The 16833-nt window shown below is 47.5% G+C and overlaps 1 protein-coding gene across 4 annotated transcripts in view; it reads left to right on the top strand.

The window, feature by feature from the left end:
- The window catches only part of DIXDC1 (DIX domain containing 1), a 309778-nt gene that overhangs the window by 289530 nt on the left and 3415 nt on the right, over positions 1-16833 (top strand). For all 4 annotated transcript variants that reach the window (XM_063139351.1, XM_063139350.1, XM_063139352.1 and 1 more), the window contains 11 exons: positions 25-173; positions 3194-3283; positions 3385-3438; positions 4966-5016; positions 9456-9560; positions 11239-11292; positions 12508-12600; positions 12697-12768; positions 13457-13543; positions 13731-13892; positions 15258-15324. In XM_063139351.1, the coding sequence (XP_062995421.1) occupies positions 25-173; positions 3194-3283; positions 3385-3438; positions 4966-5016; positions 9456-9560; positions 11239-11292; positions 12508-12600; positions 12697-12768; positions 13457-13543; positions 13731-13892; positions 15258-15324 (984 nt within the window). The remainder of the gene's footprint in view (positions 1-24; positions 174-3193; positions 3284-3384; positions 3439-4965; positions 5017-9455; positions 9561-11238; positions 11293-12507; positions 12601-12696; positions 12769-13456; positions 13544-13730; positions 13893-15257; positions 15325-16833) is intronic.

Here is a 16833-nt window from a genome sequence, read left to right as displayed (position 1 = left end):
ACAAACGTTTGCTTTGCTTTGCAGAAGAGACCGGCTCTCTCTTTCCCTCTGAGTGGCAGGCAAGGTGCCCGGCGGTAAGCTTGGAGACTTCATGGGAAGATCAGCTTCTGGAACAACAAGATCACTTAGAAAAGGAAATGGAAGAAGCAAAGAAGATGATCTCAGGATTGCAGGTATCAGTTCTTTCCCCTCCTCAGCCTGCATTTGTTCTGGTGGCTTTGCCGACCTTTAATAGCCACGTAGAAGTTCGTCTTGCCATGTGAGCCATAGGTATGGAATTCAAAAGCTGCTGGTTCAGTTCCTGGCTCAACTACAAGCCTTTAGTGGTGACTTTCAGCCAGTCCTGAGTTAGGCAGTTCTAGAAATACTGATGCAGTCTGGAGAAGAATCCTTGAACTTCAATATTAATTCATAAATGTGCTGAGCGAATTCTCCAGCACTGAGGTAGCATGCATGCACATACAAGATGCAAAGAAAACATTCACAAAATGCTGACATGAGGCTTAGGGGATCTGTATAATTCACCACACCAACTATTTTTTCAACAATTTTCAAATAATGATTGGATGCGCTATCTGGGGGATGAATTGCGTTCTCCAGATACAAAGTGCTGGGTAAATGTGATATCTCTTTGTCAGAAGTGTGATTTTTAGGTGAAGAGGTCTGCACTATGCATATCAAATGGGTACCAGGTACATGTTATTCTGCTAGAAAAAGAAAAAAGGGACACACAGAAAGACCTGTAGAGCACAGGAGGTGATACTTTCCTCAGATCAACAGCTGATCAAAGTGCTGGAATTCAAGTAGTTGCTTAGGGCCAGAAAGAATCCAGGGTTTAAGAAGCTCGAGGTACATAATGAAGTTTAGGCTGCAATACTCCATACTCTTACCTGGGAATAATCTCTGCGGAACGCAGTGGGGCTTGCTCCTGAGCAAAGCATGCGTCGGATTGCTCTGTTCGTGGTTTTCCTGACAGGTTTTTGGTGCAGAACCGTGATGTTGTTGCTCCACCTCCTGCCCCTCCCTGGCCACACGACCCACCTTCCCCTCTGCCTCATCCGGCACTCTGCTCCTTGTGGCAAAGACTCTGAACTCTCTCTCTCTCTCTCAAGCAACAGGGCATTCTGTACTGGGAACTGTGCTGGTTTTGAATTGTAAATGTTTATATATGAGTAAACAAAGGCAGCCTTGTCCTGGCAGCATCAGGCAGGGCAGGCGGTGTGTGTGTGTGTGTGTGTGTGTGTGTGTGTGTGTGTGCATTTGCTGCCAGACACAAAAGGCTTAAAAAGGAGGTAGCAAGGCTGCTTGGTGCCCTGGTGAAATTTGGCGGCCCGATGTACCCTCTGAGATCATCACACTCCTCTCTGGGTTTTTTTCATGCTCTGGGAGCCAAGGGAGGCAGCTGGCTTTGGGGATGGCAGCTGCCTGGCATTACTGCCCCTTATCTCCTAGGAGGAGGGGGGGAAACAGCTGATCCCGCTGACCAGGAAAATTGAATCTGAATAGTCAATTTCCCCCTTTAAAGCCTCTTGATCATGAGAGTTTGATTGGAGTTCCAGGGCTTTAGTATGCTCCTTTGGGAAGCCTGACAAGGAGCAGCCCTGACTTGATATCCTGCTGGGCAAACTCTGGGACCTCTGGGAAATATGGAAGATAAATGGGTAGGGATTGGCATTCTGCCAGGGTTGCCCTCCCCTCCCCCTCCCTTGAGCTGGAGCATGAAACCTCCGGACTTCAGAGCGTGGTGTCTCTGGATCTCAGTTGCACTGCCCTTGTCAACGGCCAGCCGCTTTCATTTCTAGACCTCTCTTTGGGATCAAAGTCAAAATAAATCCCGTCTGCAAGATAAAGGACACTTTAATAGCACTACACAAGCTTTCAAGACTTCACAGAACTCTTCACTGGGCAGACTCAGAAGGCCAGTAAACCTTTCAAGTCTGGACAGAGCAAGAAATATCAAGAAAGATATTTTGGGGTTGGGGTGGACAGCTTGATGAAAATTTTGACCCAGTGTGTGCGGCTGCTGTGAAAAAGGCAAATTCTAAGTTAGCCATAATTAGTAAAGGAATCAAAACCAAAACTGCCGATACCATAATGCCCTTATACAACTCTATAGTACAACCACAATTAGAATGCTGTGTGCAAAAAGGATATTGTAGAGTTGGAAAAAGGGCAGAAAAGGGCAACTAAAATGCTCACAGGGCTGGAGTAACTCCTGTATGAGGAAAGGTTACAACATCTGGGATTATTTAGCTTAGAAAAAAGGCAAGTGAGTGGAGACGTGATAGAGGTGTACAAACTCATACATGGTATGGAGAAAGTGGATAGGGAGACTGGAGAGCCACTGTGGTGTAGTGGCTAAAATGTTGGACTGGGAGTCGGGAGATCCGGGTTCTAGTCCCCACTCAGCCATGGAAACCCACTGGGTGACTTTGGGCCTGTCACAGACTCTCAGCCCAACCCACCTCACAGGGTGGTTGTGAGGATAAAATGGAGAGGGGGAGGGTTAGGTACGCCGCATTGGGTACCTTGAAGGAAAAAAGGTGAGATATAAATGCCATCATAAATAAATATATATAAAAAATTTCTCCCTCTCATAATAATAAAATCTGGGGTTATCCCATGCAGCTGGTTGGTGGAAGATTCAGGATAGATAAAAGGAACTAGGATCAGGCTCTCAAGGGTTATTACTCGTGATGGTTATACACTACTTCCGGTATGCCTATGTACACCAGTTGCTGGAAAATATGACCAGAAGTGTGCTGTGGCACTCTTTGTCTTACATGCGGGTTTCCCACAGGCAGCTGGTTAATGACTGTGAACAGAATGCTGAACCAGGTGGATTGTTGGTCTGATCCAGCACGGCTCTTCTTATATTCTTAGCAAGCCATATTATAAGTGAAGACCTTTGCATTGCTTATCATAGGGTCTTATTGTCTGTATATTGTTCTCTCCTGGTTATTTTTCAGACTTGAGCCCAAAAGTGCCTGGTTCTGAAGCAGCAGCCTGTTTCCTTCCCTTTAGAATTTTGTTTTTAATGTCACCAGGGATAGAATCCATTTTTGTGCAATTAGGCTCCAGTTGTCCAAGCAGACTAGTCTTTCATCCCAGCCGGATCCCCTCCAGACGGGGTTGAATTTCTCCCTGGTGGTTTCCATGGAGGCATTTCCCTTTGCCATTGTTGTTTTGCCAGGCCTTGCTGCTCAACGGGTCGTTACCTGAGGATGAGCAAGAGAGATCGTTTGTGCTTTGTGAACAGGAGGCCTGCCCCGAAGAGCAGCTGGTGAGTAGGAATGCCTTTTCTTCCCAGGTTCCATTCTGAGACGGCTTTGTGCGTTATTTCTGTGTAGGAACTGGTAAATAACCGCCACATTTTGCATTCAGATCATAATCCGAGGTCGACTGGACCAGAGCATGGAGGAGAATCAGGAGCTAAAGGTAAGAGGCAGCCGGCTAAACTGAACGGACTGGTTTCTTTGGGTCCGGGGATATTATAAAAAACTCAGCAGCTCTGGGGCAGCATCTGAAAGGTATGCTGGTCCCCCAACATTCAGGGGACCGTTAAGGGAAGTGTTTGGGCATTCGTCTTTGGCGCTGAGGGGATAATGGCATTTGTGTTCTTTACAAAACTTAACATATAATTCTGTGAGGTGGGAAACTTCGTTTACTTGCATTTTCCAGTTCTCAAGGAGCGCCTGTCTTTACAAGGGAGGAGTTGAATGCTCAGTGCAGGGAAACAAAAGCTGCCCGGGGCCGGGGGCTCCTAGGGTTTTGCAGGACCCAGTGCAGGCAGTGTGGAGACGTGTAGCACTGCTAACTCTTTGCTAAGTTATGGTGGAAGGAGGGGCAACCATAATTTAAACAACTCTAAGCAGTGGAGGCTGGTGGCTCTGATTCCAGCGGGGTTATGAATCCATTTTGGGTTTCAATCAGAACCAGCCAGAAGTCTAAAGAACCTATCTAACGTGCTGAATCTGACTTGCTGATAAAATTCAGCATCTTGGATTGCTGCTCTACAGTTCTGGCTGGTACTGACTGAAACCCAGAATGGTTCAAAGCCCCACTGAAATCAGAGCCACCAGCCTGCACTGACCCTAAGTCTAAAGATGGGCTTCTCTGCGCAATCATTTTTTTCTTAATTCTGAAAGCACTTTGGATCTAACCACTCTCAGTATCCCACTAAATCTCTTTACAAATTGATAAAAAGGGGGGGGAACCTGCCCATGTATTTTCAGATTTTCCTAGGTAACTATGAGGATGACACATTTGTCCTGGGTTCCGCTGGCGTCCTGGCATTCTATATTCTTTCTGGAATTTCACCATACGATTGTTGCCGTGCAAATTTCTGCGCCCTCTTTCCTCCCCCTACCCTTTCTGACATCCCTTTTCACCTACCGAGTGAAGTAAGCCCAACTCTGCATATGCTGTTCAAGCCATTCTTGAAACGGGATTATCCTTGAATGTTGCTCTGTAGTTGGATAACTAACCAGGACAATAATTAATATTTCTAACCATGTCTGAACGCAAGCACAGTTTGCACAGTGGCAAGATAAAGCAGCTCAGAAAAAAAGACAGCCCTGTCATGTCTTTCTCATCTGGGGCCTGCACAGAAGTTGGCTGTGAGCCCAGGACCGTTGCCGGAAGTTGCATTCTCAGCACTGAGCTGAAAGAGAGATTTGAGGGAGTGATGGTTTTCTCGCTTGCCGTTGAATGTCAAGCGCTTAAGGGACCCGTGGGTACCCAGGCGGGCAATGCAGCTGACATTGATTTCTTCTTCTTGGTTCCTCCAGGGTCATTAAAACAGGCCCTGATCAAAATTTTGTTTGGGCTTTTAGGCACAAGAGATGGTTTCTTTAAATCACGGAGAGGGAGAAAGATGAACTCTGAAGGGATGGAAGAGGTGGGATTGATTTTGAGGTGATGCCGTGGAGATGTCCTTGTAACCTAACTTTGTTGTTCTTGCAGAAGGAGTTGCAGAAGCACAAACAAGAAGCTCGAAACCTGCAGGGAGTAAAGGTGAGAAAATAAGGTTTTAGTAATGGACATGACCTATTGTTGTAGTTTGGTGGGGTTGGAGAAGGAACACAGAAATAGCTCATCTAATCTTCAGAGTTGGATCACATGTTCTTTTCAAGGACATCTGTATTTCTGTGCATCTTCAGAGGGCCTTCTCTAGGTGCCCATCACCAAAGGAGGTATGGCAGGTTGCTACTAAGGAGAGAGGACCTTTTCAGTGGTGGCACCTCTGCTGTGGAGAGCTCTCACCAAAGAGGCTTGCTTGCCTAGTACCTACTTTACCCTACCCTGTGCCTGTTTGCATTCTCTTCCCCTCCTTGTTGCTTTACTATGACTTTATTAGAATGTAAGCCTATGCGGCAGGGTCTTGCTATTTACTGTTTTACTCTGTACAGCACCATGTACATTGATGGTGCTATATAAATAATAATTATTATTATTATTATTTGTGGTCATTTCAGCACCAGAGAAATGTCTCGTCGTCCCCCAGGCCTTTTAAGACTGTTTAAAAACTCTGAGATGTTTTACATTCTGTTTTATAACTGCTCTTCCACTGTATCAATATTTTAAGATTTTATTGATAATATAAGGCACCTAGAGAATGTTGCTCTTTAGGCAGCATCTACAATTGGTATATAAATAAGAAACCAATCTGGCAGCAGGAAAAACTCACCTGCTGACACACGTGGAGAATTCCACCTCCTGACCCAGTTATAAACATTAAAACTTACCTGGAGGGCATCACCTTGTAGCTTCTGGAATCCCTTTAGCAATTCCCACTGCGTATTGTGAGAACGTTGTCTTAAAGAACCACTGAGGATTTATAACTTCCATTCTCATGGGAGAAGCAGCAGACTGGAGGTCTGGAACCTTGGGCTCTGCTTCTGGGTCTGTCATTCTCATAGGACCTATTCTGAAATTATGTGATATGCAGTTAACTCCACCCTCTGACCCCAACCTTTGCAGACTGAAGTTTGTAGTTTGAGAGTGAGAAATTCCCCCCAGCTTGGAATATATGGGTGGTGGGCAAAGATACTTCTATCTAGGAAGATAAATGTTTCATTATACCAGTATATTTTGTAATGTGTGAATAAGATAAAAGGTGTGCACCTATTTGTAATGCCCTCCAGGTGATAAATGTGCAAGAAGGTCATGGACTTCTCTCTCCACTAGAATCCGTTAGCACAGCCTTCCTCAACCTGGGGCGCTCCAGATGTGTTGAACTACAACTCCCAGAATGGGAGATTGCATTCTGGGAGATGCAGTCCAACACATCTGGAGCGCCCCAGGTTGAGGAAGGCTGCGTTAGCATCTTGTCTTAGAATCCTCAAGCAGCTTGTCTTGTTCATAGCATTCTGTCTAGTGAGCTTGCAATTTCTCTGTTGGTGCATTGTCCAGGGGGAAATTAAAATGTGAAGAATAGAAAAAGGCGAGGTCAATGTGAGCAGCATTTGCATTTGTGCTGAATATGCAAATGCTGATTTATGTGTCTGATTACAAATACTTCTGTTGACGTTGACATGGATTTCTGCAAGCAGTTTGTACTGCTAAAAGTAGCCTTTGTTCTGGTTTTCAGTTTCTATAAGACAAGCTGAAATAGGCAGGGCTGGGCATTTAGGCCCCTGGCATTTTTGAAGCAAGCCTTTAAGAACTCAGGTATTTTTTTCTATCTCCCCATAAGGCTGCTGGCAAAAAATGAGGTGCTATTATGGAACCTAGGAAGCTGAAATACTTTTCCAGCCCTGAGAACAGGATATTGAGGGCTTTGGGTGAATTCAGACAATTCATCCCCCCAATAAATGCTGTCTTTGCAGTTTGCCATGTGCTAGGGATCAGGTGGGACCAGATTGACTGCATCAAGCAATGGGTTCTGCAGCCAACACTTGTACAAGCGGGTTCAGTGACGTTCCCATTGCAGGGCAATTGCAAAGATCAAGTGCTTGTTTGGGGCATATGATTGCATAAATTTATGTACTCTCTGGTGAAGGAAATTGCTACGGCTTGGCTTCAAAGATCAGTCTACGACTAGTTGGGCAGCATGCAAAGGGTTCTGCAACTAATCCAGGTGCTGTGCTTGGCAGTTTGGGGCTTGTTTATATCCCTGCTTGCTTAGATCTACATCCTGCTGCACCAGCCCTGTGATAATTGGCTCCAGAGCAAAAGGTGTTTTTAGTGCTGCTTCCATGCTTGATATTATCGTAGGAAAAAAACCTATGAGAGTGATCCAAAGAGGAATCGCCTTCACAGAAACAGAAAGCGAAAACACTCCTGCTTTCGATGGGAGGCAAATGACCAGGCTTGCTAAGTAATCTACAAAGCTTTTATTAAGCAACAAACGTCTCTTCTACCTGAAGGAGTATAACCTCTTGGAAACATCCCCCTAGGCAAAACTATGCAAACTAAGCAAGGCAATTGTCTGTTCAAGAAGAACAGGAAGCCACTTCTCAAACGCCTGTAACTTCAGAGCGCCTGGTGCGGAGACAGGTTCTGGCGTAATCGAACTGACTTTCTCACGCCTTCCTTCCGCTCTGTGCGTTTTAGCTTCTGGCGGACTCTAGCATCAGCTAGCTTGTCAGGACGCTCTCCTCCAGAAGAAAGCTCACTTCCCACTTGAGGAAAGCACTAGAGAGAGCTGACTCCGAGCTGGGGAATCGCCCGTGAGAGCTTCCTCCCCCACTGGTACAGGCTGGCTGGTGTCTGGCGCTTCATCTTCTAGTTCGGAATCTGATTCTGATTGATTACTTGAAACATCTCCCAAAACAGGGGCAGTAGGGTTAGACATGCTCATCCAAGCCAAAAGCCCTTACTCTTCGCTGGACCATTAAGCTTTTAAATCGCTTCCGCACTTCACATTAATTCTACTGCGAATGAATACATCCATCTTGTATTGGTTTATTTTATGTATTGTTATTTTTATATTCTTAATTGGTCCTGTAGGCGGCCTTCAAAACAACTGTCTCAAGCAAACAACAAACAAGCAATGTATCCTATGCTGAAGTAAAGGGAAATGTTAGTCAAACAAATTCAGACCTCTCAAGGAAGTGAGCCAAGCTGCAGTTTAATTTTAACTTTGCTGTTTTAAATTCGTATTTTAAATTCATATTTCTGCACTGCTGCTGATTTTATGTTGTATTTTATATCATGGTTTTATACTGTTTGTTCTATACTTTGAATAGTTTTAATTTTTGTGAACTGCCCGGGGAGCTTCAGCTATTGTTGTTTATTCGTTTAACAATCTATAAATAAACTTTAACATGGTGTTTTAAATTTGTAATTTTGCATTGCTGCTGTTTTTATCTGGTTGAGCTTTTATATTGTATTTTATATTATGGTTTTATACTGTTGTTTTATACTATGAATGGTTTTGGTTTTTGTGAACCGCCCAGAGAGCTCCGGCTATTGGGCGGTGTAGAAATGTAATAAATAAATAAATAAATAAATAATTCGTTCAGTCACCTCTGACTCTTCGTGACTTCATGTCACGAAGAGTCAGAAGCAACTGAATGAATAAACAATAGCTGAAGCTCCCTGGGCGGTTCACAAAAATTAAAACCATTCAAAGTATAGAACAAACAGTATAAACTTTTAAAAAGCAAAAACGGGATCACTAGGGATCAAATTCCTGACTGACACCCCCCCTCCCCCATAGACCTAGTTCTCAGAAATAGTAGATAAGGCGATAAGCCTGTGTTTGGACTGTACAACTTTAGACTACACGTGGGGCTCACAGAATTTTATGATCCTCTATTAATTCTTTAAACCTGCATGTAGAAAACTAGTGTGTCAGGGAGCTGTATTGTAGCCTAGCCTGAAGTGATACAGCCTGGAGACAGGCTTACCGCTTCATTTGCTGTATGTGAGAACAAGGCCATCATGTTCAATTAATTCCGTAGAAAGTACCGTCCAGAAAATTTGTACAGCAGCATTCAAAATTCCATGTTCTTAGCTCCCCAGCCCTGGCTGACGTTTGCCTTTTTCTGACTCATGGATGGCATAGATGGAAGCTGGGTGATGATAGTAGGACTCGACTCTTGTGCCATCCCAGCAGAACCTCCAAGGGCTGCATCTTCTTGCCTGTATTTCTTCACTTTAACTAGCGTAGCAACCATGGGCACCAAGGTAGCTTTTGAGATGCTGGTAGCCAGGGCTGAAGTTGAGTTCAACAGGAGTGGTGGCTGCGAGATCCTGGAGGTTCAGTGTAAATGGCTCATTTGGGTTGTTCCTTCAGTGCTAAGAACCATCCACTGTACACACTGGGCCGTCTGCACACCCCTTCCTTTCTCCCTTTCTGTTGTTCTTTTGTCATGTTGTAGTCTGCTTACACTGTGATTATAGGAGCGTGCTTCCTCAGAAGCGACTCCCACTGAGTTCAATTAGGTTTACTTCGTAGTAAATGTGCTTAGCATTGCAGCCTTAAGATGGTGCTCTTGTTTTCCCAGGATGCCTTGCAGCAACGGCTGGCCCAGCAGGATGCTGTGATTCTTCAGATAAAGCAAGAGTTGCTGAGAACCAGCATGGACAAGGAAGAACTGCATAGCCAAAACGTGAGTGTGTCCGTTTGTGTGGCATACTTGTGACGCTGCTTCTGCGGAGACTGGAGGTTATGGGGTTTGGGGCAGAGGCTGTAGCTTAGTAGTATAATGCATGCCCTGAATGCAGAAGGCCCCGGGGGGGTGGGGGGTGGGCAGTCTCCTAGTATCTCCAACGTAAAGGATCAGGTAACAGGTGATGTGAAAGACACCTGCTTGAGACACTGGAAAGCTACAGCCAGGCAGAGTAAACGATACTGCACTAGGTGGACAGTATGACATGTTCTGAGGCAGCTTCCTGTGTTTCTGTGGGGCAAGGAGGCACCTGCACATGGAGGGAGGGTGTGCTGAGAAGGCACAGCCATGCTTGGGGACTAGGAAGGCCCACAGTAACACGGGGGTGGGCGGAACCTCACTGCTACAAACGCAGGGGCCTATTTGATGTCTTCCATAGCCCATCTCCTCCCTGTGTCTGCTGTCTGTTGCATTCCCCAACTCTGCTAGGAAGCGAGAAATGCTTTCCTAGAATCCTTGGCTGAAGGGGTTGGCGCAGGCATGCGAGTCCTTTAGTCCAGCCGCCCTGCACATCCAGGTCATAGTGCACTGTAAGGAAAACATGCCGTGCCAGAGAACCCTCCAAAGAACTGCGACAAGCTTAGCCCTGCATTGTCTCAGTGCCACTGCCGGAGCCCACATCTGTTGACCTGCTGCTGCAAATTCTACATCCAGGAGCCCGCAGCACATAGCAAAGGGCCAGGGGAGTGGCAGACCCCTGGGACGTGTTGCTCTTGTCCCCTCTGCTGCACAAGGGAGCAGGAAGGCTTCACGCTGAGTACTGTGCTTGTCCCTGGAGTGTGGGGATACAAGCTGCCCGCCCGGCTCAGTACTCCAATGTTACTTGGAGTACTTAGGTTGATATACCAACTACGCCCTTATCTGGACAGAGATAGCCTAGCTACAGTGATCCATGCTCTGATAACCTCTCGTTTGGATTACTGCAATGCGTTATACGTGGGGCTGCCTTTGAAAACGGTCCGGAAGCTTCAGCTGGTACAAAACAGGGCAGCTCGTTTACTAACAGGGACTGGCCGGCGAGATCACATTACGCCAGTCCTTTTACAACTTCATTGGCTGCCAGTCCAGGTCCGGGCCCGATTCAAAGTGCTGGTATTGACATTTAAAGCCCTAAATGGTTTGGGGCCAGGTTATTTGAAGGAACGCCTTCTCCCATATGTACCTGCCCAGACCTTAAGATCATCTTCAGGGGCCCTTCTCCGTGAGCCCCTGCCAAAGGAAGTGAGGCAGGTGGCTACTAGGAGGAGGGCTTTCTCCGCTGTGGCACCCTGGCTGTGGAATGAGCTCCCCAGAGAGGTCCGCCTGCCGCCTGCACTGTACTCCTTTCATCGCCAGCTGAAGACCTTTTTATTCTCCCAGTATTTTAACACTTAATTTTAACTTAAATTTAAATTTTACTGTTTTAACGCTGTATTTTAATTTTATATCAATTTTGCTGCGTGGTTTTTATTCTGGTTGTGCTTTTTATATTGTATTGTGTATTTGTGCTTTTAACCTGTTGATTGTTTTACTATGATTTTAATTTTTGTGAACCGCCCAGAGAGCTTCGGCTATTGGGCGGTATAGAGATGTAATAAATAAAAATAAAAATAATAAATAAATAATAATACTTGTGCAGGCCGATCTACAGAGGAAGGTGGAAGAGAGGAATCGACTCCTGGCAGAATACAAAGTAAGAGAATTTTCCTTCCTCTCCAGCATTGGGGACGGGATTGGGGAAGTCATCCTTTCAGCCTAGAGGTATGGTAACCTGGAAACCCTTCTCTTGTGCCACTATAATTCCGTGTGGTTTCCCCCAGCCCCAAACCCTGGGCTCTGTTGTGCTGAGCTCATACAGTATCCATGCAGCACAGTATGTCGGTGGGGGGGTGTGGCGTTACACCCCACAAGTCAATTCTGCAGTTTGTAAGTCTGTGGTTTTTAGAATGTTGGCCTGAGTGGGCAGAGTTAGAATGTCTTGGGAGGGGGAGGAGGGATATATAAGGGAATGACAGAGGGGATTGAGAAAACTTTTCGGGGGGACTTGTTAGGTACTCTTAGAGTCTGTAGTGCTCTCTGTGTTTATGGTACTTAAGTTCTGGGAAATTTGAGGGTCAGTGTAGTGAGTGGTGTCTTTAGAGTGTGGTGTGCACGTAGTGGAAGTATATTAATCAATACTGATAATAAAGAAAGTTCAAGAGTGATTGAGAAAAAGGAAAGCGCGTATGTGGATGAGCGACAGGATTGTATGAAAGGTTTCAAAAAGGTTTTTAAATGTTGTTATTTGAAACAAAGCTTAGGAACTTTTAAAAATTAATTTTGATTGTTTTGTTTTTAAACTACCACAAAAGTCCCACGTGTCTGTTTGGCATTTATCATCTTAAGTTTTCACATATAACACCCACTTTGACAATCATTCACCTAAGCAGATATAACTCACAGCGCATTATACTCTGTACAGCACCATGTACATTGATGGTACTCTGTACAGCACCATGTACATTGATGGTGCTATATAAATAATAATAATAATAATAATAATAATAATAATATAAATTAAAATCCATTCTCCATTTTAAACCCCTTTCTCCACATAGTTTGGAGGAAGGTGGGTTTTATCCCTTGCCTCAGGCGTACCAAGCAGTGGTGCTTGGCTTGAGCAGGGAGCAGCCTCGGCCGGGTCTGGTGTTCAGAGCCTGTGTCGCCCCATAAGAAGTGGTGGCAGCCGTGAGGTCTGGTGTTCAGAGCATGTGTCGTGGCAGGGGGCATCCAAGCTTCCCTTCCCCCAAAGAAAGCCATGTAGCAAGAGCTATGTGGACTGTGCTGACCTCTGCCCCCCTCCACTTTGCTCCTATCCAGCGCGAGCCTCCTTCCCCTGCTGATGACCCCAATTCCCACTGTGTTGCAGAAGGAGCTGGGCCAGAAGGATCGGCACTTACACCAGCACCAGGCCAAGATGGAGGAAATGCTGCGGCAGCTCTCCGAGGCCAGCTATCAGCAGGTACTGGTGTCCCCTGCCTCCCGAGGCCACCGGCCCCTGCTCCCCTCCGGTCCCTCTTGGCCCCGTTGCTTGCTGACCCTCCCCTTCCCTTCATAGGCAGAGCTGGAGCGGGAGCTGGAGCACAAAGAAGCCCTCCTGGCTCAGTGCATGAAGAAGGATGCAGAGGAGGTACGCCGTGACTTGGTTTGGGGAAGCGGCAGCCCTGGGCCTCCGGGCGGCTGGCACGAGGAGGAGGGCAGGGCTTCGTAGCTTGCGCCTTGCAGGTGCCGCTTTTGCGGCTCTGGCACAAACCTCTGATGGTGCTGCGGTAGACACAGTAGTGAAATCACAAGATCAAAACGAGACATAACATATATAAAAAAAGAACTTACCACAAGGCCCTCAGCAGTGGTTTCTGCTCATCTTCCCTGCAACCTGAAATCACCGATGTGCATACTAGCAAATTAAATGCTGGTTCTGCTGTCAGGCTCCCACCGCCCCACTCCAGGCAGGTTCTTTGCCTTTTTAACAAATCCACCACATGTACCTTTACACCACTCATTTGTCACCTTATTCGTTTTAAAAGGGGAGGGGAGAATATCTCACCTTACGTGCAAAACAGCTCTGGGAATTGGGGAGGGAGGGGTTGTTTGGTGACGTCAAGGGCACCAGCCGGTCGGCATGACTTCTGCTGCAAAGATGCTTCCAAACGGGCCCCCCCATTGCTTTCAACATGCTCTGTCTGTCTTTGGCCGGGATCGGTGGTGGCACGTGAGGCTGGTGCCCTAATTCCTACACAGCTGTGACTCCTTGAGAGCTTGCGGCGGCAAGGGCCTTGCCACAAAAAGCTTTCCTTCCTTCCTTCCTTGCAAAGCAGGTGATCGTCTACAGCAACCATGGCTCCCAGAGCAACGGCTTCCTCCAGACATCAGGGAAAGGAGCCGCTTCCGCAGCACACAGAGGGGTGAGTACTTTCCGACTCCAGACTGAGAGGCCCTCTCTCGGCGCTCCGTGGAGCACCCTTGGCTTTCCAAACCGCCTGCTGGGTGGGCAGAGAGGAGAGGAGCCCTCGAGGACTTAGGGGGGATTCCAGGGCGGAGGCTCCCCGCCTTCTCCTGCTTCCTCTGACCTTCTCCGGGTCTCCGGCACAGACCAACGACCTGCAGCTGGTGCGCGAGGCCCTGCGCAGCCTGCGGAACAGCTTCAGTGGCCACGACCCCCAGCACCACACCATCGACAGCCTGGAGCAGGGCATCTCCAGCTTGATGGAGAGGCTGCACCGCATGGAGATGCAGAAGAGGCAGGAGAGGAGGGTAAGAGGCGTTCCTGGGCCAGGTGGAGCAGTCAAACCCGGGCAGCTTCCGCCCCTACCCCCCCTGCAGCGTGGATGGCTCGTGAGCCCACCTGCGCTGGTTGCTTGGAGGAATCGCCGCTCCGTAAATCACAGCCTTGAGCTTGCGTCCCGGCTGGCTTTGCCGTGTCCCTTTTCTGCCATGCAGGCAGGTGAGGGGCCAGCGTAGGCTCAGCGCAGGGCACGTGTGCCTCCTGGAGACCTGGAAAGGCACCGTGTGAAAGAGTTGTAGGAGAAGCTTGCATTATGGCCCAGGGGGAGGCCTGTGCAACCCTGAGCTGACCACGGAGGGATCTTTGGGTCAGAGGAGGTGGCGATGCATGCTGAGCCAGTCTTTTAAACGCCAGCTCTGTCTTTTCCAGATAAGTGTCAGGGAGAGGGGTGGGAAGGAGATAGAGGGAGTTTGGGACTCCTGCCTACCGTCCTTGGTTTTGTGGTTAATGGAGGATGCTAAGTGCGTTTGGGGTTTCACAGCATAGTAGCATGTGGGCCATATTGCGCCAGGCACGTGCTGGTTCCTGCTCCTGGCTTCCACGACCGTTCCAGCTTGCCGCGTGCCCTTTGACAGACTCCTCGGCCCTTTCCCACCGGAGCCTCCCCCTCTAGGATGCTCTGAGGACAACTCGGTTGCAATCTGGAGACAGCTGTGAAGCTGCTAGAAAGCCGCCATGGGCTGCTGTTGCCGCAGGGCTTTTTAATCCCCCCCTCATCTCGCCAGTTGTTGTCCTTGTGGGGGGGAGGGGGTCATTTTTGAGCAGGCTCTTGCTGGCGTCGCCACGGCATGAGGCCCCTTTGTCTCCGAGCGGCGCGCACGCTTGCGCGAGGCCCTTTAATCAGTGTGCCCCATCTGTTATTTCCCTCTTTGGTGACCTTTCCGGTGGCGCGTCGTGCGCGTGCAACTGTTGCTCAGCAGGCAAAACTGATGTCTGCCTCAAACCCTGAAGTCTCTTGAGTCTTTACGGGGCTTGCTCAGCTCAGGGATGCAAAGGCCAGTAAATGGACGCCCGTCGTAACGGTCAGTTTAGATCAGCCCTTTCCATGCTGGTGGCCAGCAGCTGTGTTGGACTACAACTCCCATAATTCCTGTCTGGGAGTTACGGGAGTTGTCGTGCAGCATATCTGGAGGACGCCCTGATGAGGAAAGCTGATGTAGAGCCTTCGAATAGGGCTTCATAGCAGTCCTCCAAGCTTCCCCGAAATATACCCCAGACAAGAACATTTCATATACAACCCTCTCTTGCCCTTGGTTTCTTTCAAACTAACAGCGGAGAAGAGAGTGGGCACGTGCAGAGTGTCTTTTTCTCATTCCTCTGGTTTTCCTCTCTAGGTCCGAGGGAAGTCGCCTGCCAGCCACGCAACGAGCGATCACCGAGAATCCTGGCCCTCCAACTCCAGTGAGTGCAATTCCAAACCCTCTCTTATTCCTGCCAGGAGCGCTCTGCTTTGGAGAGTTTTTGTATTAGAAGCATTTATTGTGCACTTGTCATTCCTACTCACGGTTGTTTACAGGTTCTTTAGATGATGTTGTGACCCTCCAGTTTCATGTCTGTTTTTAAACAGCACCTTCAGCGAGCTTTTTTTAGAGTAGGGAAAATGGGGTATTATTTCTGAAAGCGAAAGAAAATGCTTTTTGCACTTGTGTATTTGCACTATTCTGCTACATCACAGTGCCACCTAGATGTTATATAGTGGGAAAGCAAGAAAGGAAACCCTCCTCATGGAGTGCTGAGATCTAGGGCAGTCTTGCTCACCACTCCCATCCTCTTCCCTGTTCTCCTGTCTTTGATTGTTTTTCTCACCATTTATGCTTGGTTTTAGAAGCCTGTCTAGGTACATTTGTTGGCACAAAGGGAATTGCTGCAGTCTCTGGGCATTACTGCAGTATAAATAATTAACAGCCGCAATTAATATTTACCTGCTTAAGATCAAGCAGGAAATCACCACGTTCTTTTCAGAGATCTTGCAATACGTGGCTTTACTGCAAGCAGGTTCCGTCATCTAGTGGCCATGGCTGGTAGTGCAGCCTCTTTTCACCTTGCTCTTCAAACACTGTTTTGACTCAGATATTTAGGCATCCTATTTACTGAAGTTTTCAGCCCCTAAGGGCTCAATCCTATGCACGTCTAGACAGAAAATGCCCTACAACTCCCAGCATGGCTGTTTCAGAAGGCGGAGAGGGACGGATGCCCAGTGCAGGTGCACCCACACTTTCACCCTACGCTGGTCCTTTGCTTGTCCACTTTGGAAGTGGCATTGGGTTCGGGGTCAGTGGGGGCATTGCAGGAGTAGCGCTTTGGGATTGCCAAAGACAGGGTGCTTGATTTCTCATAGGTTGGATGTTTGCCAGTAACCCCAGAGGCTGCAGACAGGATGACTGTATAGCACAGGGGTAGACAACTTCCCTGGACAACCCAGAATTTATTTATTTATTTATTTAATGGGGGAAAGCTGTCTGTAACACTATGGAGTGCCAAAAAGGACAAATGTAGCTTGTTTGCAAGCTAAATTTGACCTCTCGGGCACTCCATAGTGCTACAAACACCTCTTTTCCCCCCTTAAAAATTATTACTGATTTTTTTTTTTGGCAGGGGTGACTTAAGGGCTGGTGCAGCAAGAGAGGGACTGTGTGGGCTGGACTCCATGTAATGCAGTCATATTATGCTAAGAGCATCTCTAAACCCTAGTTTGGTGACAGACAAATGCCTCTGTAGGTCAGTGAACACAATGTCTGTCAGTATGGGGTTTCTAGCTGTTGAGAGAAGGTGGACACTCATGATTCCCTTCTCTGGCTTCCAGTCGCTTTTGGAATTAGATGGAAGAAGGTTCTCATCTCATGGTGTTGTAGCTGAATCCTCCCTTTCTTCCCTTCCTTCCTTCCTTCCTTCCTTCCTTCCTTCCTTCCT

This window comes from Elgaria multicarinata, chromosome 12 (assembly GCF_023053635.1).
Source record: "Elgaria multicarinata webbii isolate HBS135686 ecotype San Diego chromosome 12, rElgMul1.1.pri, whole genome shotgun sequence".
Lineage (NCBI taxonomy): Eukaryota > Metazoa > Chordata > Lepidosauria > Squamata > Anguidae > Elgaria > Elgaria multicarinata.
This window is presented reverse-complemented; position numbering and strand designations above follow the sequence as displayed.